This window comes from Chlamydomonas reinhardtii, chromosome 1 (genome assembly GCF_000002595.2).
Source record: "Chlamydomonas reinhardtii strain CC-503 cw92 mt+ chromosome 1, whole genome shotgun sequence".
Taxonomy (NCBI): domain Eukaryota; kingdom Viridiplantae; phylum Chlorophyta; class Chlorophyceae; order Chlamydomonadales; family Chlamydomonadaceae; genus Chlamydomonas; species Chlamydomonas reinhardtii.
Window position 1 is genome coordinate 2,498,271 of NC_057004.1, and position 22,535 is coordinate 2,520,805.

The following is a 22,535-nucleotide window of genomic DNA, read 5'->3' on the forward strand; positions in this document are numbered from 1 at the left end:
ACATAACCTTGAAGCAATCGTTGCGCGATTGGCCGCATATCGAGATCTGAAGTCTGAAGTCTCGAGTCCCCAATTCGCGGAAGGCCCGCACCACAATCGAACTCAGTTGTGGTGAGCAAATTGGACTACATACGCCATGGAAACGGGGCTGCAGGGGCGAGGACTTGCCTTCGCGCAAACCGGTGCAGCTTGCCCAGGACGCCCTGTGCGGCCTTCGTGGCCTTCTGCCGCCGGTTCTGGGGCTCAAGTGCACTGGACTACGCCATGGAGCTTTGGGATCCGCAGTCCAGCGCTCTGCGTGAACGCTGCATCCAGAATCGCAAGTTCCGGAGCTGGCGCCGACACAAGGAGCCGAACCGACAGTGGCACAACAGCACAAGCACAGGGCCAGCGCATTGAGCGGCGTGGACCAGCCGCTTTGCTGGATTCATTGCCCACTCAGGCGCCTGAGGCAACCACCTCGGCCCCCGGAACTCGCCAGCCGCAGCCCGCTCACACGCTCACCACCTCCCCCGAGCTGTTGCGTCGGCGCCACGAGCAGCTGGCGGCGGCTCAGAACCTGACGCGCCAGCTGTCCAGCGCCGCGAGCGTGGCCGAGGCGAGGGAGCTGTTCGCTGCGCACGGGGAGCGCTTCAATGGCATCCACTGGTCCGCCCTGCTCACCCAACTCGCGCGCCTGGACGCAGGCGCCGTGGCGCCCGCCCATCCTCGGGGGCTGCAGGCCGCCGCCGCGCTCACATCAACCAGTTGCAGTTACAGCGTAAGCGATATCATAGCGTCGCAGCCAGCCACGCGCGTGCGTCTGCAAGCGCATCACCCGGATGGGCACCTACCTGCCCCAGCCGCCCCGCCCGCTGCGCCGCGCCTGGCCGGCTCCCACCGCCCGCTCACACCCCGCCAGCGCTCCGAGCTGCGTGAGCTGGTGTCCCAGCAACTGCTGCCGCGCCTGGGCCTCAGCCTGATGGGCCTGGCGCCGCGGCAGCTGGCGGCGGTGTTGGCGGCGCTGGCAGAGCTGGCGCTGCCGCCGCCGGCGTTTTGGATGGACGAGTGGCTGCAGCACTTTGGCCGGAGGCTGGAGGCAGCGACGCCGGTGGCGACGCCTTCAGCGGCGGTGGGTGGGAGCGTGGAGGCGGAGGCACGTAGTGGGGGTGGAGCCGGGAGTGAGGGGGTCGCGGCGGCAGCTGTGTCGCGTCCGCGGTCGCAGCTGCAGCCGCAGCGGCCCAACACGTGCGACATTGCACAGGCGATGTGGGCGCTGGCACGGCTGCGGGGAATGCAGTCAGACAGCGGCGCCGCGGCGGCAGAGTTGAGTCAGGGAGTCGAAGCGGCAGACCCGCCTGACGCCAGCACCGCCAGCCTGTTTGCCTCCAGCACAACCTCTGCCACGGGCCGGGCCTCTAGCCCACTGCCTGACACAAGCAGCTCCAGCAGTAGCAGCAGCGACAACAGCAACAACAACAGCGGCTCTGGTGGCGGTGCTGGTGGCGGCGGTCCCAGCCTGGTGTGGCTGGACTCAGCGGCCGCCGCCTTCGCCGCTGCCGCGTCCGCCGCCGCGCCGCGCGAGTTGTCCGGCTACCTGGCGGCGGCGGCGCGGCTGGGGTACCGCCCGCCAGCGTCGGCCATGGCGGCGATTCTGGGCCGGTGTGCGGCGCTGATGCGGCACGAGCTGGGGGCGGAGGCCGAGGCAGCCGTTGTGGCGGAGCGGGCGGCTCGCAGCCGCCGTGATGAGGAGTCGTTCGGGCCGCGTGAGCTGAGCGGCGTGTTGTGGGCACTGGCGACATTGGGATTCAACCCGGGCGCGGCCTGGCTTGGGCTGGCGGACCGGCTGCTGCTGAGGCTCGCTGGGGGCGAGGAGGAGCGTGGTGAAGGCAAGTGCAGAGAGGCAGGCGGGGCGGCTAGCAGCATGACGGCGGCGGCTCAGGCCCAGCTAGCTCCTGAGATGCAGGTCCAGCAGCATCAACAGCAGCAGCAGGTCGTGCTAATTGAGAAGGACGAGAACGCCAGCGCACTGCCGCGGCACGACCCTCAAAGCGCTACCAGCACGACACCTCCCTCGCAACCTGCTGCCGACCCGTCAGACTGGTGGGGCGAGCACTTCGCGTACGCCGGCGGCGCTGCTTGCCTCCCCACGGCCGCCAGTTCCGTTGTGGAGCCACCCAAGGCACAGTCGCCACAGCTGCGGGGCCGCACATTGCAGCCGCCATGGGTGCTACTCGACACGCGCCAGGCGGCGACGTGCGCTTGGGCGCTCGCCAAGCTGAGCCACACGCCGCCGCCAGCCGTCATGAGCGCGCTGCTGTGCCACACCTGCGGCGGCTCTGGCGGAAAGCGCTCCTCTACCTCTTCCCTGGTCTCCGGCAGTGACAGTGCACGTGGCACTGTTGGCAGCGCCGGCCGAAGCGCTGGTACCGGGGGGCTGGCACTGCGGGCAGCTCGGGCGCAGGACCTGTCCATGCTGGTCTTCGCGCTGGGTGCGCTGCGCTACCGGCCCGAGCAGTCGCAGCAGGCGGTGGCGCTGCTGGCGGCCATGGCGGCGCGCATGCACACCGCCAGCGACCAGGTGGGTGGGCGGGTGGAGGGGTCAGACAGCTCTCGCTGCAGCTACGTCTGGTTGTGTTATTGTGATGGTGATCGGCTGGCAGCTAGGCAGTGGTGGTTGTGCTGCCGGTGATGGTGATGATGGGGAGGTGTCGGCAGGAAGCATCAGGCTCATGCTGTTGGGAGTAGGTGCGGCGCTGGCGGGCCAGCAACCGCTCCATACTCACGTCCTTTGCCGCTACACCGCTGCTCCCACAGGACCTGGTGGTGTGGGTGGCCGCCCTCTCGCGCCTGCGCCTGGCAGTACCGGCGGCCTGGGCCGAAGCCATGGTGCGCCAGACCGCGCCCCGCCTCGACTCGCTGCCGCCACTTGCCCTGGTGAACTGGGTGGCGGCCATGGCGGAGCTGCAGACCGCGGCCGTGGCTGCGCCTGTCCTGGAAGCTATGGCGGCCGACCAAGGGCAGCAGGGTGGTGCACAGGACAGGCGGTCGCTGCGCCTCACCAAGGCGAGCAAGGAGGTGCTGTACTGGGAGGGCAAGGCAGCCCGGGCCAAGCAGCAGCAGCAGCGGGGGCAGCAGCAGCAGCACAGCGGGCAAGACCGCCAAGCAGCAGGACCATGGGTGGTGCTGGCCCTGCCGCCGCGCGGCACGCCCTCACCTGGCGATGCTCTCGCCGCCGGGCTGGCCCCTGCGACTGCAGAGCTCACGGACCCCAAACAAGCGACCGTGTCTGCCCCCAGCCACAGCCCCTACAGCAATCGTGCTGTCGACGGCGTGGTGGTGCGGCCCGCGGCAGCACTACTGCGGCCGGTGCTGCTGGCGCGGCTGGCCCGGCTCAGCACGGCGCGGCTTCCGGACCTCGATCTGGAGGCCACGTGCCGCCTGGCCTGGGCGGCGGCGAGGCTGCGGGTGCGCCCGGGAGCACGCGGCTTGGGGCTGGTGGGCGATGGCGGCTGGGTGGACACGTTGGTGTCTTCCTCCATGGATAAGCTGGAGCGAAGGCTGCAGATGGCACAGCCTTACGAGCAGGCGCAGCAACAGCCGCAGGTGCAGGCACAGCAGGGGCGGGGACAGGGGCCGCGGCCGGCAGGGTCACAGGGCACGCGCGGTGGGCAGACAGCTGGATCCGAGCGCACCATTGTGTCGCCGGCGGTGCCGGTGGTGGGCGCGGAGTGGCTACTCAAGCTTGTATGGGCGGTGGCGGCGCTACTGCGGCGGCACCGCGCGGGGCTGCACCGGTCGGCGCTGCGGCAGCCGTTGCTGGCGCACCTGTGGAACCAGCGGCTCAGGATGCGGCAGCAGCTGCGGCTGGCGGGCGTGCCGGTTGATAAGTCCGTGCTGGTTGCGCTGCGGTCGCCGGTCTTTAAGGCCTGTGCCTCGGCTGAGCTGCCCGCTGGTTGGAGCAGACTGCGCCGCCGGAGAGGAGGCAAGGCTGGCAGGCAGGGGCAGCATGCTGGTGAGGCAGCGGCAGGGGAGGCGGCGGCGGTCGGCAGCGCTCGGCCGGCGGCGCTGGTGCGGCGGCGCTGGTGCACGCTGCTGATGGCGGCTCTGTGGCCGCAGCTGGCGTCGCTCTCGAACACGCAGCTGCTGCGGCTGGTAAACGGCATGGCGGCGCTCTATGAGAGCGGGCGCACGGAAGGCAGCTTCGGCAGCGTTAGCAACAGCAGTGGCAGTGGCAGCCGCGGCGCTGCTGATGATGGCGTGGCCTCAAGCCGAGCAACTGCCGTTTCGAGGCCGCCGCCTGCGGCGATGCCGCCGCAGCGCCAGCGCAGGATGGCGGCTGCGCTACATGAGTACTGCCGGCAGCGGGTGGAGGCGACGTGCGGCGGCGACGACGCGTGCGACGTGACGACTGCGGGGCTGCTGCGGGTCACCAGCGCCTGGCAGGTGGATGGGACGCACGAGGTGGCAGTTGAGCAAGAGGCAGGTGTAAGGAAGCGTGCGGGATAACGGGTCGGTCGCCAGGCTGTGGTGTGCGTGCGTTTGCAGGCACGTGGAACATGGCTCTGCTTCCCTAGCCATCCACTGAATGTGGCGCGAGGGTAGGCCATGTACAGACTAAGATGATACTTTATAAGTCACGTCGGTGCCGCGTTATGTTAGGGTCTTTAGGGCGGTCATTGCAGCCGTTCCGAGTTGCACAGTTTGGCAATTTGGGGCAAAATGCCCCCCTTTCTGAAAGTGGGCTGTGCAGTGTCACAGTGTGGCAGCAGCTACGGACTGATAGGTTGTTGCAGACATGCCCGGCTCAACACGGTAGATCAGGGTAGACTATACATGGGTAACACTCACATGGGTGGAAAGGTGCGAATGGCGCACCAAATGTTCGATTATGAATTGTGAATATTGAATGAACTCATGAATGGTGCCCGTAGCTGATAGAGGTTACATGTGGGACGACAGCCGTGGACTAAGCCAGGGCCCCAAAAACGTACGAGACACGCACGCTCACCCGAGGAGAGATCCCCGAATGACCCCCATGCTCCTCGCCTCCGGAGAGGGGAGGAACCCCAGGCCCGGCTCACCGCAAACGCTAGCGCTGCTCACTTAAGCCGTGGGTCGGCATCATAAGACTACCTCTTGCGAGTCCCTAAGCTGACAAGCTAGGGTGAGGCCGGTGGCGAGTCCGCTGTTGGCCCTACCAAGATAACCCCTCCAACATCATCTGACGCTAGGAATGGGTGCTGGTTCGGGACAAGGTCCCAGCGGCGCGGAGGCCGACGCAGACTCACAAACGCAGCTAGCCGTGACCAGAAGTCCGCAATCACCTCCACACCGATCCTTCGCACAACAGCAACCTCCGCAGTCCGGTCTGCAGCATCACGGCAAGCGTAAAGGCGCTGTCGGCCGTATTCCAGGGCCGCCACAGCAGCCAAGCACACGACGTCCCACACCGCCTGCGATAGCCCTGGTGGCGCCTGTACTAACCACAACTGGTTCCGCGTGATGTCCACATTCGCATGCTCCCGCAGTACATCACGCAGAGCCTCCGCCACCACACAGTCCCAGAAGTGATGAACCCTAGCCCCAGCAGTCATCTGAGTCCCACATGGGCATTTCTCCACGCGTCCATCCGCGGCCCACGCCGCAAGCATCCCAAAGCCCGTGAACCCATTGACTGCCAGACGCCAGAGCGGTTCCTTGTATCGCGGCTCCCACACCAAAGCCCACAGCCGCGCCAGGGCCGCCCGCAGCGCATGAATCGCTTCCGCTGGCGGCGCGGCGCCGCTGTAGGCCTCTTGGATGAAGGCCAAGTGACGCACGCGGAGCGCGTCGTACGCAGGCGCAAGTTGAAGCTGGGTTGCCTGCTTCACCGTGAGGGTCAGCAAGGGCACGTCAGCCGCGCCATGCCGCCACCCCAGGCTCTGCGCAAGCAGCAGCCATACCTGGGGGGCAGGAGGCGCGGAGGCCGCGCCCGTAGCCCCCCTCATCCTCTCCAATGTGCCAGCCTTGCGCTCACGACACGGCAAGCCAGCCACAGTCCCTTCATCGCTTCGCGTCCGTGCTATGCCTCCTCACACAATTGAGGCTGCCCAGCACATACGACACCAGCTCTCCTATAAGCGCTTGTCAGCCCACCAAGCCACGGCCCACGGGACTACAGCAACCTGCCTATTGCCCCATGTCCCCTCGCACCACAGCTCTCGTAGTAGCACCTGTCAGCTCCTGATTGGTGGGCAGGCGAGCTGCGAGGGCACGCTGCTTCCCCCTTGATGCATTATGCCGCCCTCGTCGTTGTTGGCCGCCACCGCTTGTTCATTATGGGCAGGGGACGGGGGCATTGCCTGGCAAGGGTTGGGGGCCAGCAGCAGGAGGAGGGGTGTCGCCAGCAGTACAGTGGCAGGGGAGGGCGGCTGTAGCGTGCATGCGGTGGCGTGGAACAGCCGGGCGCGTGACGCACACGTGCAGCTAGCTGCAAGTACCGCAAGTGTGTTAGTGCCGCACTAATAAGCTTCAATCACAGCCGACCCGCCGTTGAGCAAATGTTCAAGCCTGGCTAGTAAAGCTCGCGTGCGACAAGGTTTTGGGATCTTCTCAGAAGGGGTTTGAGAGAACCTGCCCACGATGCGAGCCGGAACTGATGAGTTCGTGGACCCATTCAAACCCGAACGGCTGGTTCACAAGTCAGCAGATCAGTTCCAGGGTGCATTGGATGCGTGCGATGCGGCAGACCTAAGAGGCATGCCGAGCGCACCGGGGCCGCAACCACCGGAGCTACCGGAAACCGCTGGCGGGTACCCGACGAACCCGCGCACAGGGGGGCCCTGCCCCCACGCTCGCATCAGAACGCTTCCGCGTCATCGCACGGCGCCCTTGTTGCAGCCTGCGTCCTGCTATCTACAACCGCATCAGCTCCTCTGAGCCCTGGCTATCGCCCAACGCTTGGCTGCCTAATTGCCCCGGTTTGTGGCCGACGCCTGCGGGAAATCCTACTCGACATCCGCTTTGCCAAATGACGAGGAAGTACACTAACTTCCAAGATCTCGGCGGCTTGCAGTGCAGTCCGGCACACTTTGGGTTCGGTTCTCGTACCTCGCACTCGTATGACGCGCCGGAAGCCTCGCTCGCACCCCGTCTAACTCGACCTCGCGCGGATGAATCCTCCACACCTCTCGTGCGCCTGATATGCGCCCACCTTGTCCACCTTAGCCAACCAACTAGACTGCATCTGCGTGCCCGCAAAACTCATGTGTTTATTAAGAAATACATCGCTCGTTTGATACACCTCAGCGCTCTGCTCCACGCTACTCGACTTAAAGCTCCTCCTCATCGTCCTCCTCAAGCGCCGCCAGCGCAGCGCGCTTGCCGGTGGTGCCCGGGCCGCCTCCCCCGCGCAGCTGCTCCAGTGTGCCCAGCAGCATGCCTCCAGGCGGCGGCGGTGACGGCTCCTGGTCATCGCAGTGCACTGCGTCGTCATCCAACGCAGCCCCACCACTAGGCGGTGTACTCACGCCCTTGGGCGTAGAGGCCGCCACCGCGCTGGCACCGCGCGCCTGCGCGTCCTCCACAAGGGGGCTGCGAGCCGACGCCTCCGCGTCCACCGCCGCTGTGCCGGGCCCAACCGTAGCGCCGGCCGGCGACAGCAACGGCGGCGTCAGCTGGTCATGAGCAGCTGTGAAAGCGGCGTACGCGCCGAAGGACGCCTGCCGGCTGTGGCTCACCTGCCGTGCTGTCAGCGCGCCGGCCGCGTTCCGGGCTGTGGGGAAGGCGCGCGTGGAGCCCAGGCAGCACATCTCCATGGACTCATACACGCCGGCGTCAGCGTGCCCGCGTGTGCCCTCAAGCTTAAGCTCCGGTACGAAGCGACCGACGCCAACGCCGGTGCCACCGCGGCCGTTAGCGGCAGGCTTGGCGGCACCGATCAGTGCTGCACCGTTAGCCTGGGCGCGCAGCCCGGATGGGTCTTCTGCCGGGAGCGGCGACAGGCTGTCAGACTCTAGACCGGACGGCGAATCGCTACTGCTGCTAGCCGGCAGCTCCGCCGTGCCGCTGCGGCTGGCTGCTGCAGCTCCGAGGCTGTTGCTGATGCGCCTGGCTGTCGAGGTGGCCCCCTCCTGCTCTTCAGCTGAGTCATCGCTGCCCGCAGGCATAGGCACTTGCGCCTCCTCTGACACGCTGGCACTCCAGGGCGTGTAGTGTACCGTGAAGCCAGGCGGGGACACCGTCGTGTCGCCCTCAGCGGCCGGCTCGAGGCCAGCGCCGGAGTCAGACCCACTGGAGTGCAGCGGCACTACGGGCTGCCCCGACGCGCGCGCTACGCTGGCGCTTGCGAAGGGCGTGGACAGCTGCTCGCTGACGCTGGCGCTGACGCACGGGTCCGTGGCACCACTGACCGCCGCGCTGCTGCTGTGCGGCGAGCCTGCCAGCGTGGCGGTACTGGACGTGACGCTGTCTGCAACCGCGTGCGAATCCAACCGCGGCCCCCGCGAAGCCGCAATCGTACCCGCCTCCGCGGCCGCCGTTCCTGCGCCGGCCAGGAGCTTCTGCGTGATCCGCTGCACATTTGAGCCCGTGGCGCGTGGCCCGGAGGCCGAGGGGCCTTGAGCTGGCCCCGCGACGCCCTCGCGGTGCGGTCCCGCAGTTACGTTGCTGCGGCCACCCTGGTTGGCGGCCTCGGCTGCTGTGGAGCCTGCCGCCTCTGCAGAGCCCAGCACGCCCTCCAGCCGGCAGCCGAAGGACTTGCGCGACCGTTTCCTGCCCGGCCCGTCCTCCTGCTCCTCCCGGTCACTAGCCTGCCATGACGTGCGCCCGCTACTGGCCGCCAGCGTGGGCGACGTCACGTCCTCAAGCGCCGCCGACCGCTGCGACCCGGTGCCATTTATGTTGGCGCGACACCTTTCCGAATCGGGGGCCTCACTTGCAGCCTCAGGCACCGGCTCCAGCCCCGCGCCGCTCGCTGCTGCCGCGGCCGCCGCCAGCACGCCGGCACTGCCGTCCACAGCGTCTGCTCCAGTGGACCGCCACGGAAGCGACTCGCGCAGCGACTGGGTCAGCACGGCGCAGCGGTCGTACTCAGCCGCCAGAGCCCTCATGCGCCGCCGCAGGCTGTCCAGCGTGACTACCGCCGCGCCGCCGAACTCGAGCTCGGCGGCGCTGTGCTGCCGCTGCAGCTGCTTGCCGGGGCTGCTGCTGTAAGGGTTGGGGAGGGGCACTGCATTAATGGAGGTGCTATGGACAGACCACATTGCTTGTCGGGGCCGGTCTACGGAGCAGCACCGGGCACCCTCATGGAGCAAGATGCGTTGCCGTGTGCAGCCAGCCGAAACATGCGGGCTGCAACGCATGGCAAGGCACCCATGTACGCTGCCAACCTTCCATTCACCTGTTGCTGGCGGCCGAGGCGGCCTGGGTGTCACGGCAGGATGAAGGGCCGCTACCTGCGGGCAGCGCATGCGGGCAAGGGATGACAAGGTCATACACGTGTCCACAGAGCGGCAGGCCATTACATCCAGCCCATTGAGGGCGTGGATCGCGCCAGGGCGCAGTCGCAGGCTGTCTCCAGCAACCGTGAATGATGTTCGCTGCCTTACCCCCGGAGACGGCACATCCGACTTCCGGGCCCGTGCCGCCAACCCCCGCCGTAGAAGGCTGCAATACATGCGCCACCGCCCTCACCGCCGTGGATGCGCTGCCGCCGCCGCTGCCTCCGCCTCCGCTGGCGCTGGCACCGGACCCGCCCGCGCGCCACGAGCCCGACATGCGGGCGGCTGCGCTGACGAACTCCGGCGCTTCCTCACCCAAAGCTCCACCGCCGCTGCCCCACTCCCCGCCCGACGACGCCAGCGCCATACCCTCACCTCCGCCCTCCGTCAGGCTGAAGCTGCGGTCCGGGCTCAGCGTGAAGGGCCATGCGCGCGGCCCCGCTGACTCGCTGCCGTCAGCATCAGTTGGGTGGCCGAGGTCGGCTGGCGCCTCTGGTACTGAAGGACCGGCACTCGGCTCCGTGCTATCCACCTCTGTCCGCTCCTCCACAATGACCGGCTGCGCCTCCGCTTCGGGTGCGGCCTCAGAGGCTCCATGGGCGTCGGCGTGCCGTGGCTCCTGGAGGTTACTCCGCCGGCTGACCTCCAAACTCTCCTGCGAGGGTCGAAGCGCCCCATTAGCAATCGCAAGTACACCAATGCAGGTCCATACATGACGCAAGCACTCCGCCGGCCGCACCAGTTGTGGCTTTCCCTGGCATAACTGCCCACCTTCAGAGCTGTGAGCGAGATGCCGCCCGTAGAGTCCAGCAATGCCTTCCACAGGGGCGGCTGGCCAGTCTGGGCCTCTTCCGACTTGGCGGGCTCGGAGGTGCTACCTCCGGCGGCTGAGGCATAGGTGCCCTCGCCCTCGTGCTCCGCCGTACTCCGGGTCCCAGCACCTGCCGCCTCACAAGCCACTTGGGCCTGTTCGACCGCAGCGCCGAACCCCTCGACAGCGCCCACGCCGCCGCCATGACCCAGCTGTGCCTGGATCACCTGTGCGCATGACACACAGACACAAGACCGGTATGCGTTGACATGCCCACCCATAGAAGCACAAGACCCTATAGCGATGCCTGCACGATTAGCTGCCGGCTGAAACTGAAAGCACCGTCTGCCATAGTGACTCTCCTGCCACTGCCTGTCGCGCTCGCACCTGCAGCACCGTGTCCATACGCTCGTTCTCCTCCTCCAGCTCCAGGATGCGCGCATCCCGCAGCTCCAGCGCGCCCTGTAGCGCCATCACCTGCTCGCCCATGGCCCGCTTGAGCGCGTCGTTGGCCTCGCGTGCAAACTGTAGCTCGTTCTGCAGCGTACGCAACTCCCTGTGGGGTACAGCAAGGACGGGGGGCGTTCACTGCGTCAGCGGCCTGGGTCAGGAGGACTGGGTCTGTTGCCAAGCAGCCTGAGCGGCCAACGGCTCGGTGTTGTAAACTCTGCCCTGGATGTAGCGAGCCTTGCAGTCGCAGGGCCCCTGCACTCACTCTGCATGTCCCGCCAACATGCCCTGGATCTGCTGCTGCAATCCTTTCACATTGGCAGCCGCCTGCTGCGCCTCAAACTCCGCCTGGGCGGCGCGGGCTTGCGCCATCTGCAATTAAAAGGCAACAACAGGGATACCGACTGAGACAGGGTAGCAACGCACGAGCAAGGACTGCAGGCTTCAAGTACGTCCCAGCATGCGCTAACCAAGGAATGCGCCTATTACCTTGGCGCGCACTGCCTCGTCCGCCTTCTGCCCCTGCAGCGACGCTACCTGCAGTGGACAAAACAAACACCTCAGGTCAACCCCAGTCTAAGTGGAGCGCGGTTAAAAACTATGCGGCCAGCGCATGCGGTTCATTCAACGCAGGCACTTCGGACTTAACAAGGACGTGCCCTCACCTCGCGTTCTGCGACGTGCCGCCCCCGCACTGCCGCGTCCAGCTGGGCACGTAGCTCCGCGACCTGCCCTTGGCATGGGCCAGAGCAGCAGGCTTCCTCAGACGACGACGAATTCACAGAATCTTCGGGACTGAGTGTCCCGCTAGGCATCCGCCGGGTTGGATAGAATTGGGGGCGGATCTGAAGCGGCACCCTCCCAATCTATGGACAGGACAAGGGGCGGGCAGTGACGGCGATCCCTCATCTAGGCGTAATGCGTGGCATCATGTAGGGGCGCCCGCAGTTGCAGCACGGTGTGGAGGAGTGGGCCCGGCTGGAATGGCCCCCCGGCAGTGCGCGCCTAGCCTATAAATGTGCTGAACCTCTGGAGTTTCCACCCGCACCTGCATCACACACCATTTTGGAAGCATACCCACCTGCGAGGCCACCTCATCCTTCACCCGCCGGAGCTCCAGCTCCAGCTGCTGGCTGCGCGTCTCCGCCACAGCCCGGTGGTGCGCCTCGCCGTCAAGCTGCAGACAAAAGGCACATAACATAGCAGCAAGAGACAAAGGTGAACCGAAGGCATCCAAGGCTTGGAAGCTGGCTGCTCAGCACCGTAAGCGCGTCCACAACGGATACCGAGTGGCTTCAGCCTGCAGGAGTATGCTGTCCACACCAGCATGCAACCTCAACAAGCAAATACGGCGACCCGAAACAGCGTACGCTTACAATGTTTGCCAGCTCGTTCAGCTTGCGTGCCATGGCTGCCTTGACCGACCCCACGGCGCGGGCGTCCACCAGCTGCACCGTCAGCGCCTGCAGCGGCAGCAAGTGCTGCGGCCAGGCGACGCAGGCCAGGCCCTGCGGCGTGATGGTCCAGCGCCCACGCTTCCTCACGTTTCCGCCGCCCAGCGTGACACCGTTTGGCGCCTGCGGGTCGGCCTCCAGCACGTGCCGCTCGTGGTCGGACCTGCGTCATGCATGATAGCAGAATTACCTTACTCTGCCGCGACCAATGGGGGCAGGACGTCGCGACCGGTGTGCTGTCACAAGGCGTGTGGGTGCAGATCAAAAGGGACGCAAGCTGTCCCAGGGTATACAAAACCTACCCAAGCAGCATGAAGACCACCTCTTGCTTCTTCCGGAGCACAAGCCACACCGAATTGGGCTCCAGAGGTGCGCTGGGCACGGCATCTGCAGATGGGCCGCCACCGTGTCAGGTCACCATGCATGTGCAAATTTACCTCGACATTTGCACCTACCATCTCACCCTTATGTATACCAATTTGCAAAGATAACGAACGTCTTCTCATCACGCACCTGGTCTCCCCTTGGCCAATTGCAAAGGCTGCAGTTGGAGGACTCGGTATGGCGGGATAGCCGTCAACACTTCTGTGTCCTTGCGGAAGTAGACGAACTCCCCATCAGCCAGCAGCTCAAGCTCGCCGTAGGAGGATGCCTACAAGTACAGCACATTCATTCGGGGCCGACCGGATGCCATGTTAGATAGACCCACATCAGCAGTCGCAGGGCCGAAGGATGTCGGAAGGCCGAGTCGGCCCGTGTCCACACACGGTTTGGCGCCAAACCAACTATGCACCAATGCGGCTTTCAGATGCATTATAGCTCTATTGTTTCAGGCAGTTTGCGAAAGCTCCTGCCATGAGCAAAGCAACGCACGGCCGCCGTGAAGCGCGACAAGACCGCTTACATCATTCCCTCACCTGCGGTTCAAGGACCTGCGAGGAGCCCCTCCGGGCCAGCCACACGGATGCTGACTCTGCCAAATTGACATTTTCGTCATCAAACTCGTCTCCACCTCCCCCCACGGCCCGGACTGGCCGCGCCCGGCCCTGTTCGGCTTTGCTCCTCCCCGCCAAACTCTGTGCGAGCCCAGCTAGGCCGGCGAGGCTAGCCGTCAGCGCTGCTGCACTCGCAGCAACGATAGGCACGTTCGCCATTACCAATGTTTGCAGGTAGGGGTGCCTTCAGAGTTTCAGCATTCTTTCTCAAACAGCTCGTGCCGCAATCCACGCTGCTTGCGTAGTGGGACGGCACGGATGTGTGCCCGTTTGAAATGTATGACGGAAGGCGGCACCTTTCAGCCCGCCACGGCCACTATCTAATCGGGCTGGGGTGGCCGTCCATGCGGGTGCACAAGGGCACAGGGTCCAGCGGCCGGTCCGATCCTCCTGCTAGCAATAAACATCACTAAGTTTCGAGAACAGTCAAGACTTCATTTTAGATTACGCACAGGCAGCCCTATTGCAAGCCATCGGCGTTGGTATCAGCAAAATCAGCAATAATGCTCGCCAACATCTTCCAGCAGACCCGGTAGGTCCACTAGTGTTGAAAGTGAACGCGGGCTAGGGACGGTGGCTCGCCCGATGCCAAGCAATCAGCCCTGAATCAGTTTGCAGCGGCACCGAGGCAAGGGCTTGTTGCATGCAGCTGCTCAACTTGGCGTATATCGCTCGTAGTTCGTGGCGCTGTCCTGACAGCATCGTCGCTCGTGTCGACCGGGTGTTGCTGGTTCGCGGGTCGGGCCGGGTTGCTCAGCCACTGTCTCAGCGACCCGACAATCCCACACTAGACATCGGAAGTCTCAGCGTTGGTGTTTGGGCAATGGTTGGGGTTGGCCCATTGGCCTTGGAAACGTTGCGTCTGCTTGCACTCCCGCCCCGCCCCCGCCGACGCGCCTCTGCACAAGCCCGTAACTTCTGTGACCGGCGCAATGCGCTTATACGCATGCACGCTGTGTATAACTCTGCACCTGAGGTCCCTTGCGCTGGGCTGTCCGGGGCTGCAGGCTCGCTGGGCGGCAAATGCAGCGCGCGGCCGTCCGGTCCAGCCACGGCCGTGTGCAGGTGGTGACCCGGGCCATCGCCGTGGGCCAGAAGCTGCCAGAGGGGAAGTTTAAGTGAGTCCGACACATAATGACCATCTGCAACTGCACCTGAACTGGATGGCGCAGGGATGCTGGCAGGGGCCTGTATCCCCTCCTTCGGGCCCGGCAGGTGCATGGCTTAAACCCGTTGCCACGTTGGGATGCAGGTACTTTGATGGCGAGGGCCAGATGCGCGATGTGACCACGGACGAGCTCTGTAAAGGCAAGAAGGTTGTGCTGTTCGCGGTACCGGGCGCCTTCACGCCCACCTGCTCGCTGAAGCACGTGCCGGGCTTCGTGGACAAGGCGGATGAGTTCAAGACCAAGGTACGAGATGGGGTGCAGAGCAGCGTTGGAAGCAAGGACGGAAATGCAAGGCGGCATATGTGGAGGGTCAAGCTGATGCAACTTCGGGAGGCACCGTGACTCGTCAGGTCTCGGGCCAGTTGCTCAACCGCGCCGCCCCGTACCACGTTCCTCTGCTTTCGCCGACACTACGTTCTGCTGCGTTTCCCAGCCTGTCTTCTCGGTGTTGTCCGGCGTGTGCAAAGGTCTCCATTACGCTGCAACTGAGCTATCCTGCGACTTGGCTACAACCCCCAGCCCCCCAATTTCCCCAACCTCCCCGGCATCATCCTGCCTCCTGCAGGGCGTGGACACGATTGCGTGCGTGTCCGTAAACGACGCGTTCGTGATGGCGGCGTGGGGCAAGGACCTGAAGGCGGGCGACAAGGTGCTCATGCTGGCTGACGGCAACGGCCAGTTCACCAAGGCGCTGGGCGTGGAGCTGGACCTGGTGGACAAGGGGCTGGGGCTGCGCTCGCGCCGCTACTCCATGTACGTGGAGGACGGCGTGGTCAAGGTGAGGAGGGAAGGAGGTGGTGGCCGGGTGCGGAGGTTGTAGGGGTGGGACTGGGCAGGCTTAGGCAGCAAAATCACAGTCGTGGGCGCGTGCAAAGGGCAGTTGCCACGAGTGCGGCATGCACGCGAGGCGATGGCAATTCTGGACTGCTGCTTGACGGCTGTGAGGAACAAGGCAGGCTTTTGCTGAGCCGGCACGTACGTGTCATCATCATTTTCCGGCGGGGTGGCCACGCGGGTCCCTTCTTCGTCGATTTACCACATGCATCAGCATCACGGCTTGCGTCTGCCTCCCTGTCCACAGGTGCTTCACCTGGAGGAGGGCGGCGCGTTTACCGTGTCATCCGCTGAGGACATGCTGGGCAGCCTTCCGTGAGCTGCCGACCCGCTGAGCGATCTAGGCCGAGGTCGGCCGCGCGGAGGCGAGTTGGGCCAAGCAGGGACGGGCGTTCAGGAGCTTATGATACACTAGCTGTGCTGGACGGGACAAGGCTCAATGCACCGGTAGTTGAGAGCCAAGGCGCATACACGGAGGGAGCATGGGCCGCAGATAATGGCGAGAGGACTGCGGTTCGGGGTGCGGCACAGAGAGGATGCTGGCCTCCGTTGTGAAGGGTAACCCAGAACGCGGCCCATGTCATGTGTTGATGATGGTCAAACGGCGGCAAATGAACAGTTTGAGGCGGCAGACGGTGTACAGTCAGTGATATAGCATGGGCTAGCCGTTGTCGTGGGTTGTTGTCTGCGTGTCTGTGGGGGGTAAGAAGGCTATTGGACGTTAGTGCTTGCATTTTCAGCGGCGGCGCATTCTAGTAATAGGTGTATTCGCATCCCGTCGCATTCTTCGGGGATGATCGGCATCAGTTTGCAGGGATGTAATGCCAATTGTTCGCCCCTCTTCTTACTCTCCTCCAGTCCTGCGCTCGTCGTTTTAAAGCCACGCCAAGACTCGGAGCGTGCTTGAGTGCTGTGCAGCTTGAGACCTTGAGTGACGCTTGAACTACAGGTCATTTGTTTGGCGCGTGCAGAGATGTTGTCCGCGGGCAATACATTCATCTCACGGCACGGGGCATGTTCTGTCCGGCCTGGTCGGCACCCCAGTGCCCAGGGGTACTTGGCGGCCTATTCTGGAAGTCTAACACCCGCGCAGTGGCGTTCTGTCGCCTATTTCATCTTGTATTGGCGTGCGTGGTTCGAGTGTCAGGCTGTGGGCATGTCGTTCAGTGAAGGACGCGCCCAGGGGAGTCCATGCTGCAGCTGGTTGGCGTGGGTTCGTGCCGGCGCGATGGGCTTACGACTCAACTTTTTGCGTTCCTGGACAAGAGTAGTGCCTTAATGCATAATGATTTTATGACCCATAATGGCTTTGTACCAACGGAAGCCCAGCGCGGGCAACGTATCTGCAGTCGAGACTGCATCACCTTCAATACCCGGCAAATCGCGAGCTCCGCCAACCGAACCATCACTTAGCTGGAGGCTACTACCCGCACTTGGATATTTAGCTACAGGGACCAGCCTCGCGGTCTTGGGCCAAACTGTGTATGACCAGGTAAGTAGGGTTCACAATCACAGCAACAATCACATCCACGACCCCTTGGCGACACCGTTCGCATGCCTCGACGCTTAGGCAAATGGTACTCGTAGGATTGGGGTGGCATGGGTGTGGCTGGGGGGCCCAGTGCGGCTTGCGGGGCTGCGCGCACTCACTGACGGGTCTGGCCTTCCGTCCCCAACACGTGCCAGGGCGCTGCGGACCCCGCCACGCAGCTTATTGCGTGGACGAAGTATGTGTGCACTTTTGTTCTGTCGCTGGTAGTGCAGCTGGCATCCAGCAAGCCGGGCAACGGTCGAGGTGAGCGGGTGGCATGCGGGTAATAAGCATGCGCATGTGGCGGTTTGTCTGTGGGCCAGACATGGTTCCTCACCGGACTGTCCCTCATGTCGCATTCATTTTGGGCCTGCACATACTCGCGCCACGCCATAGCGCCTTCTGTCATCTTGATAACAGCCGCTTGCAAATGATCCGCATACTGGTACTTCGCTGCCTTAAATGTGCAGGCGCTCTCGATGAAGCCAACGCGCGCAAGGCCATGTGGCTGACGATGGCGGTGGGGTAGGTCGCCGGAGGACTGCATCCGGGGCCTGCCTGCTGCCTCGTTGCCTCATGCCAGCTGACGAGCATGCTGATGTCCTGAAATGCTTTCTTTTACCACCCCATTAACAGGCTGCTTGACACGGTGGCCTACGGTCTGAACTGCATGGGCTTTGCGCTATGTGGATCCTCCCTGAGCATGTGAGGTGCTTCCCTGGAACGTGAATAACGGTTCCCTATATTCCTTCTGCCTGCATGTGCCCCAGCTGGTTACGCCCCATGCGGCCATGCCACCACACCACACCTCTTACCCTTCACCACACCGGAAGCCGTTCTGGGGATCTCGATATATTTGGAGATTGGTTTCGGCCACCCTCCCGTCTGCTCCGCCATATCAATTTCACGCAGGGTTGTGTTTGCTGCCAGCGGCCAGGTCTTCACGGCGGTCACCCGCAGGCTGCTGCTGGGCAAGACAATGACTGGGGGCCAGACACTGGGGGTGAGTTGCATGGCCCTGGGCTAAGGAACGGCAAACCAAGTTGCTTACACTTGTCTCTACCGGCGGGCGGGAATTGAGCCCTGCTCCATATATACATGCTCTGCAGGTGGGGCTGGTGGCGTTAGGCCTAGTGGCGCGTTCCGTGCCCACGCTTCGCAAGACCTTCGCCGCGCAAAGCGGGGCCAGTGATGCTGCAAACGGTGGCAGCGCGTTGGACATAGCTGCGGCCCTGGCTACAGCCCTGGCTGCGGACCGGTAGGTGTTGCAGCTGCACACCCAGTATGGCACCTGCAGGGACAACCGATGGGGGAGGTCTGCTATTGTAAGTGACCCATAAGAACGCCCAGACGCAGCTCCTAAGCAACTGGCTCTTGTCAACCCGTCACTGTCCCTCCTCGTCGCTGTCACTGTCCACAATCTCCACGTCACTGTCGCTGTCACTGGCCAGGTCCATGGCCTTGGCCTTGCACAGGGCGTCCGCCAGCTCGGCGTGCTTGCCGGCCCGCTTCCAGTTGTTCCAGCGGCTGTAGTGGCGGCGGCACACCGGCATGCCGTTGGGCCCCCAGCGCAGCACCGCCGGAGTCTCCTCCTGCTGCTCCACCTCGCACGCCGCACAGCTGCCCAGTGCCTTGCCGTGTGCCTTGCCCTGTGCCTTGTGGCTGCCCATCGAACCCTTCTTACGGCCCGCGGCCACCGCCTTGGCGTTGACTGGGTCGTAAAGCCCCATGAGCGTGTAAGGCAACGGACAGGGCCTGGGACAGCCGCCAGACTGTCGCGGCAGACTGCTGCAGCCACTCACTTCCAGGGCGCGGGGCCGTCCTTGCCCGTGCCCAGGAGCGGCGCCAGCAAGGCCAGCGCATGGTTCGCGTATGGGTTAGGTGTTCTGGTCAGGAACACGTTGTTTTGGAGCGACTCTGGCAGAGTGTCGGTCGAGCGGTGCTCGAACCGCTGCTGGACCTTCGGGTCCTCGAGCCAGCTGGTGTTCTGGCCGGGCATCGTAGAGGTCTATATAACAGTAGTGAGCTAGACTTAGAATCGGACTTAGCGTAAAGGATATATACCACTCGGCTCCATCAACCATCATCCTGCCTGTGCATGCTCCATGCCTACCCCGCTATCCTTACCGCCTCACCAGGGGCATGGCAGCCGGCGTGGGGCTGGTGGTGCTGTCGGCGCTGGGCTACAGCCTGCTTGGCTGCCTGTACGAGTGGCTGAGTGCGGTGAAGGGCCCAGCCATGTCGCACGCAAAGGTGCGCGGTCGGGGGGCGCGGGGGAGGGGGGGCGTCAGAGAACAAGGCAGGGATGCAGGACTCACGCGGCATGTAAGCAAATGCAAAGTCCGCACAACACACTTCACACTTTCACAACGTCTATCGAGCCTTATTTCTAGCCAGTTTGCTGCCGTGCTGCTGCCCATGTCCGTTTCGTTCCAGGTCGCCACCACCACCTCGCTTATCGGTCTGGTGGCCACGTCGGTGTTCCAGCTGCTGTACACGCGGCCGCGCTGGCAGGAGATGGTGCTGGACCGCATGTCCGCACGGGGCCTGACCTGGAGGCCCGTGATGCGCCTTTACACCCTGTTCGGAGGTACGCGCGCGCCTGCCTGCCTGAGGACCCGGCATGCCAAGGATTTGCAAGGCCTTGGCAGTAAGAGCATGTGCAGGTGCTTCTTTAAGCCGCGCGCAACTAACCGCAGGCCCACGCCTGTGCTTAGATCCATGACTTTCACTGCCCGGCCCCTCGCTTTCCTACCTGCCTGCGTCCCCAGCCTTGTTCACGGTGCACGGGCTGGTCCAGGGTGTGGTGCTGCAGCGCAGCGGCGCCACCGCCGTGGGCATCGTGAGCGCCTGCAGGTGCGGGATCAAACACGGCTGTGACGCTTGCCTGCTTGGCCATGCCGGCTACCGATAGCATTGTCACATGCCAACATCGCAAGCGCGCAGCCGTGCGTGTGATGCCCAGCTGCGACCGTTCTCGTTGTGTGCATACCTCGCTCCATGCTTGCCCCGGTGGCACGACAGGGCCTCAGCAGTGGCGGTGGCCAGCGGTTTCATGTTCTGTCGGCCGGAGGCGCCGCAGCAGTGCCTCACGCCCGCCACCTTGGCCTCTGCTGCCATCGTAACTGGCGGCGCCCTACTGTGGAGCCTAACAGGTAAGGATCCGGGGCACATAGCGGGGTTACGTTTTACGAGGCAGTTAGGGCCCATGCCCTCGACGCCCCCGATGTGCTTGGTGCTGGTGCTTTCGGAGTCGTGCGTTCCACACCCAGCACACATTAGTGTTGCTTTTGTACAATGGACGTGATGTGTGTCTCTCGACTGCTTTTGCAGGACCTCGCAAGCCGTGGGCAGCAGCAAGCGCCGCGTCTGTGATCACGGCCGCAGGGGACGACGTGCAAGCAGAAGCTTCATACAAGCACGGCAAGGCCAGCTGACTGGGGGAGGGCCAGACACTGCCTGCCATCGCGGTGGCGCCTGGCTGGCGCACCGTGATGCCGTTGTGAGGCGTGTGTACCGAGGCTGTTTGGGCGCACATCTCCGAGCTCTCTTTATGTGGTGTCGTGGTGCTGACGGGGCTGGGCCTCCGGGTACGTGTCACGCGTGGCATCTTTAGTTGTGAACGTATGCTCCAGCGTACTGGGCTTCCCCGCTCTTCCTACGGACTTGAGTTTTCCCGGACAATGACCTCGGAGGTAGCCGGCTCGGGTTGAACTCATGCGCCATTTGCGATCCATGCATTGACAATGGGACAGGGTCAGGGGCAGGTTAGAGGAGGCCCTAGTGTGCAGCGTATTTCCAGGCCCCAACAATCAACAGTCAATTGGCGATGTCAAGGCATGAACGCGCGGCTCGTATCATGCTAAAGTTACTGCACCGTGGCGTTGCTGACTTGCTGGCAGGCTGTAGTTTGCTGACGCGCATTCCTCACGCGCCGGCCGCCAGGGCAGGCGATAGCAATATATACACACACACGCACACGCACACACACACACACACACACGCACACACACACACACACACACACACACACACACACACACACACACACACACACACACACACACACACACACACACACAGCTTCAGGAAGTCAGGACGGGTCTTGGCGCTTCTGGCTGGGGCTCGCTTTTTGGGCTGAGCCCCCTGAGCGAAGCGATCCAGGGGGGGCGAAGCCCCCCAGGATTGCCCCTGTCCGTGCCTGCCTGCCTGCCTGCCTGCGTGCCTGCCTGCGTCGACAAAAAGTGCCAAACTGGCGCAAACCGCGAGTGCCACGTATTATTAATTGCTATTCCCTATTGTAGAAAAATAGACGGCAGGGAAAACTCGGCCGGAGCGAGAAGCGACCTCGTGAGTCCATGGACATCTTGACTTTCTTCAGTCCGCGAGTATAGCTCTCGGGCCCTGAATATCTTACATCCATGTATCAAAACATGTCGACGACAAGCGTCTTGGGGCAAGAATGTCGAGATTGTTTGCAACAGCCAAACCATGCGTCCCCGAGCCTTAAATGTGTCGCGGCCCGGGAGCCCGCGCCCGAGCCCGGCTAGCCGTTTGCGGTGCTTGAGTGGGATGTGGGTGAGGTGCATTTGGGATATCATGGACCGTGAAGTGGCGTGGGTAAGGTGGCGTGGCGTGGCGGGGACAGGGCATGTCGGTGCCTCGGCACGGCGTTGGCATAGTGGCCAGTCCCGCTGGATGGGCTTGCAAGGGTGCTGTTCATGTCGCCGGTGCCCATCGTCACATCCCTTGCGCTACATGGGGCTCAGCCCATTTTCCAGCTGTACAAAGCTGACACCCCTTGTCCAATGAGGGACCTATGGGCGGGCCTTTGGGCTGCGGGCTTTTAAGCCCCCGGGTATTGCTTTTGCTAAACTGTACTGTACCTTTCATATGGGCCGGGTGCGCGGAGCTGGGGTAGTTTGGGCGACCTGGCGGACTGGGCGACGACGAGCTCAACTTCACCACCTTCGTCGCCCTGTTCCCGCTGGTCGCGGTACCAGCACCGCGCTATTTGTCTCTTAAGCCCGCGTCACAGGTCCGGGACCCCGTCCGGTGCCCGCGATGCATGCGCGATATGCCCATCGGTACCGCTCGGTCACTTTCTGCGACCACCTGATGGCTCTGGCGGACGGCGGATGGACCTCGTCACGGAGTACGGCCAGGTCGCCGAGGCGTACGGCGCGGCACTACCCGCGACACGTCGCGGCGCGTGTTCACTAACAGGGGGGGTAACTGGATTCTGGGGGGTGGGGGATGGGGGGGCTCGTCACGAACAGCCGACGCGGCCACTGCGGCCGCGAGCGTGCCTAGCCTCGGTGCCGCCGTGGAGTGGGGAGCGGGAGGCCAGCTCCCGCCAGCCCACGGCGCACACACGTCACACGCACACACACCAGCTTGACACGCGTCTGGAAACGCTGCAACCGCCGCCCGCCACGTCCCCCATGCAGCCTCGACCCCGTTTAGTCGCAGTGCCACCGCGAACTCGCCCTCTTCCAATAGTGTTATTGTACTTAGTGGGCGGGATTTGGGACGCGTGATACCTAGCTTGTCTGCTGCACGCCGCCTCTCTTATCGCCGTTGCCATTCACATGCCCGTGACACTTCCTCGCTGCCGCCCTATGCTCATGCTTCCACCTTTGCCTATAGGTGAGCTCGACTACGACCAGCGGGCGGGAATCTGGGAATTAGGCGTGCTGGGTAAACGTTGTTTAGCGCGCCCAGGGTGCGGAGCATGGACGCATACAGGTGCAACGCGGGGTCAGGCCGAATGGTCGCCCGTGGGGTTCCAGGCTTATCGCGGGTAAGTATGACTACCTGGGTCACGACA

At 63.9% G+C, this 22,535-nt stretch overlaps 4 protein-coding genes across 5 annotated transcripts; 3 read left to right on the plus strand and 1 right to left on the minus strand.

Moving 5' to 3' along the window:
* Positions 1–46: 46 nt before the first annotated feature.
* On the plus strand, positions 47–5,198 carry CHLRE_01g014250v5 (uncharacterized protein). Its single transcript, XM_043058366.1, has 2 exons — positions 47–2,560; positions 2,797–5,198. The coding sequence occupies exons 1-2, from the start codon at positions 137–139 to the stop codon at positions 4,486–4,488; spliced, it is 4,116 nt and encodes a 1,371-aa protein (XP_042928280.1). The 5' UTR covers positions 47–136; the 3' UTR covers positions 4,489–5,198.
* Positions 5,199–5,250: 52 nt separating this feature from the next.
* On the minus strand, positions 5,251–13,416 carry CHLRE_01g014300v5 (uncharacterized protein). 2 transcript variants are annotated; one of them, XM_043058367.1, is made up of 15 exons: positions 13,094–13,416; positions 12,690–12,828; positions 12,479–12,563; positions 12,099–12,339; positions 11,804–11,899; positions 11,388–11,450; positions 11,212–11,259; positions 10,988–11,094; positions 10,660–10,828; positions 10,233–10,499; positions 9,837–10,116; positions 9,655–9,759; positions 9,362–9,416; positions 6,512–9,168; positions 5,251–6,204 (listed from the first exon to the last, which is right to left on the minus strand). In XM_043058367.1, the coding sequence occupies exons 1-14, from the start codon at positions 13,328–13,330 to the stop codon at positions 7,293–7,295; spliced, it is 3,768 nt and encodes a 1,255-aa protein (XP_042928282.1). In that variant the 5' UTR covers positions 13,331–13,416; the 3' UTR covers positions 5,251–6,204; positions 6,512–7,292. The 2 variants fall into 2 exon arrangements, with proteins under 2 accessions (XP_042928282.1, XP_042928281.1); XM_043058368.1 differs by lacking the exon at positions 9,655–9,759.
* A 154-nt stretch (positions 13,417–13,570) lies between these two features.
* CHLRE_01g014350v5 (uncharacterized protein) lies at positions 13,571–16,008 on the plus strand. The gene is made up of 5 exons (XM_001689403.2): positions 13,571–13,703; positions 14,179–14,289; positions 14,424–14,583; positions 14,906–15,118; positions 15,422–16,008. Exons 1-5 carry the CDS (start codon positions 13,675–13,677, stop codon positions 15,491–15,493), a joined length of 585 nt encoding a protein of 194 aa, XP_001689455.1. The 5' UTR covers positions 13,571–13,674; the 3' UTR covers positions 15,494–16,008.
* A 48-nt stretch (positions 16,009–16,056) lies between these two features.
* On the plus strand, positions 16,057–20,638 carry CHLRE_01g014400v5 (uncharacterized protein). The gene is made up of 11 exons (XM_043058369.1): positions 16,057–16,666; positions 16,861–16,969; positions 17,176–17,230; positions 17,342–17,410; positions 17,618–17,708; positions 17,815–17,963; positions 18,844–18,958; positions 19,142–19,295; positions 19,477–19,561; positions 19,730–19,860; positions 20,039–20,638. Exons 1-11 carry the CDS (start codon positions 16,478–16,480, stop codon positions 20,140–20,142), a joined length of 1,251 nt encoding a protein of 416 aa, XP_042928283.1. The 5' UTR covers positions 16,057–16,477; the 3' UTR covers positions 20,143–20,638.
* The last annotated feature ends 1,897 nt before the right edge of the window (positions 20,639–22,535 follow it).

Excerpts from the sequence above, each read along its gene's own strand:
- CHLRE_01g014400v5 (XM_043058369.1), top strand. The coding sequence starts at position 16,478 with ATGGCTTTGTACCAACGGAAGCCCAGCGCGGGCAACGTATCTGCAGTC. Across the intron at positions 17,964-18,843 it reads ACAGCCCTGGCTGCGGACCG|GGGCATGGCAGCCGGCGTGG; the intron begins GTAGGTGTTGCA and ends CCGCCTCACCAG. Across the intron at positions 18,959-19,141 it reads CAGCCATGTCGCACGCAAAG|GTCGCCACCACCACCTCGCT; the intron begins GTGCGCGGTCGG and ends GTTTCGTTCCAG.
- CHLRE_01g014300v5 (XM_043058367.1), bottom strand. The coding sequence starts at position 13,330 with ATGGCGAACGTGCCTATCGTTGCTGCGAGTGCAGCAGCGCTGACGGCT. Across the intron at positions 11,095-11,211 it reads ACGAGGCAGTGCGCGCCAAG|ATGGCGCAAGCCCGCGCCGC; the intron begins GTAATAGGCGCA and ends TTTTAATTGCAG. Across the intron at positions 10,500-10,659 it reads GTATGGACACGGTGCTGCAG|GTGATCCAGGCACAGCTGGG; the intron begins GTGCGAGCGCGA and ends TCATGCGCACAG.
- CHLRE_01g014350v5 (XM_001689403.2), top strand. The coding sequence starts at position 13,675 with ATGCTCGCCAACATCTTCCAGCAGACCCG. Across the intron at positions 13,704-14,178 it reads AACATCTTCCAGCAGACCCG|GCTCGCTGGGCGGCAAATGC; the intron begins GTAGGTCCACTA and ends CCGGGGCTGCAG. Across the intron at positions 15,119-15,421 it reads TGGAGGACGGCGTGGTCAAG|GTGCTTCACCTGGAGGAGGG; the intron begins GTGAGGAGGGAA and ends CCCTGTCCACAG.
- CHLRE_01g014250v5 (XM_043058366.1), top strand. The coding sequence starts at position 137 with ATGGAAACGGGGCTGCAGGGGCGAGGACTTGCCTTCGCGCAAACCGGT. Across the intron at positions 2,561-2,796 it reads TGCACACCGCCAGCGACCAG|GACCTGGTGGTGTGGGTGGC; the intron begins GTGGGTGGGCGG and ends CTGCTCCCACAG.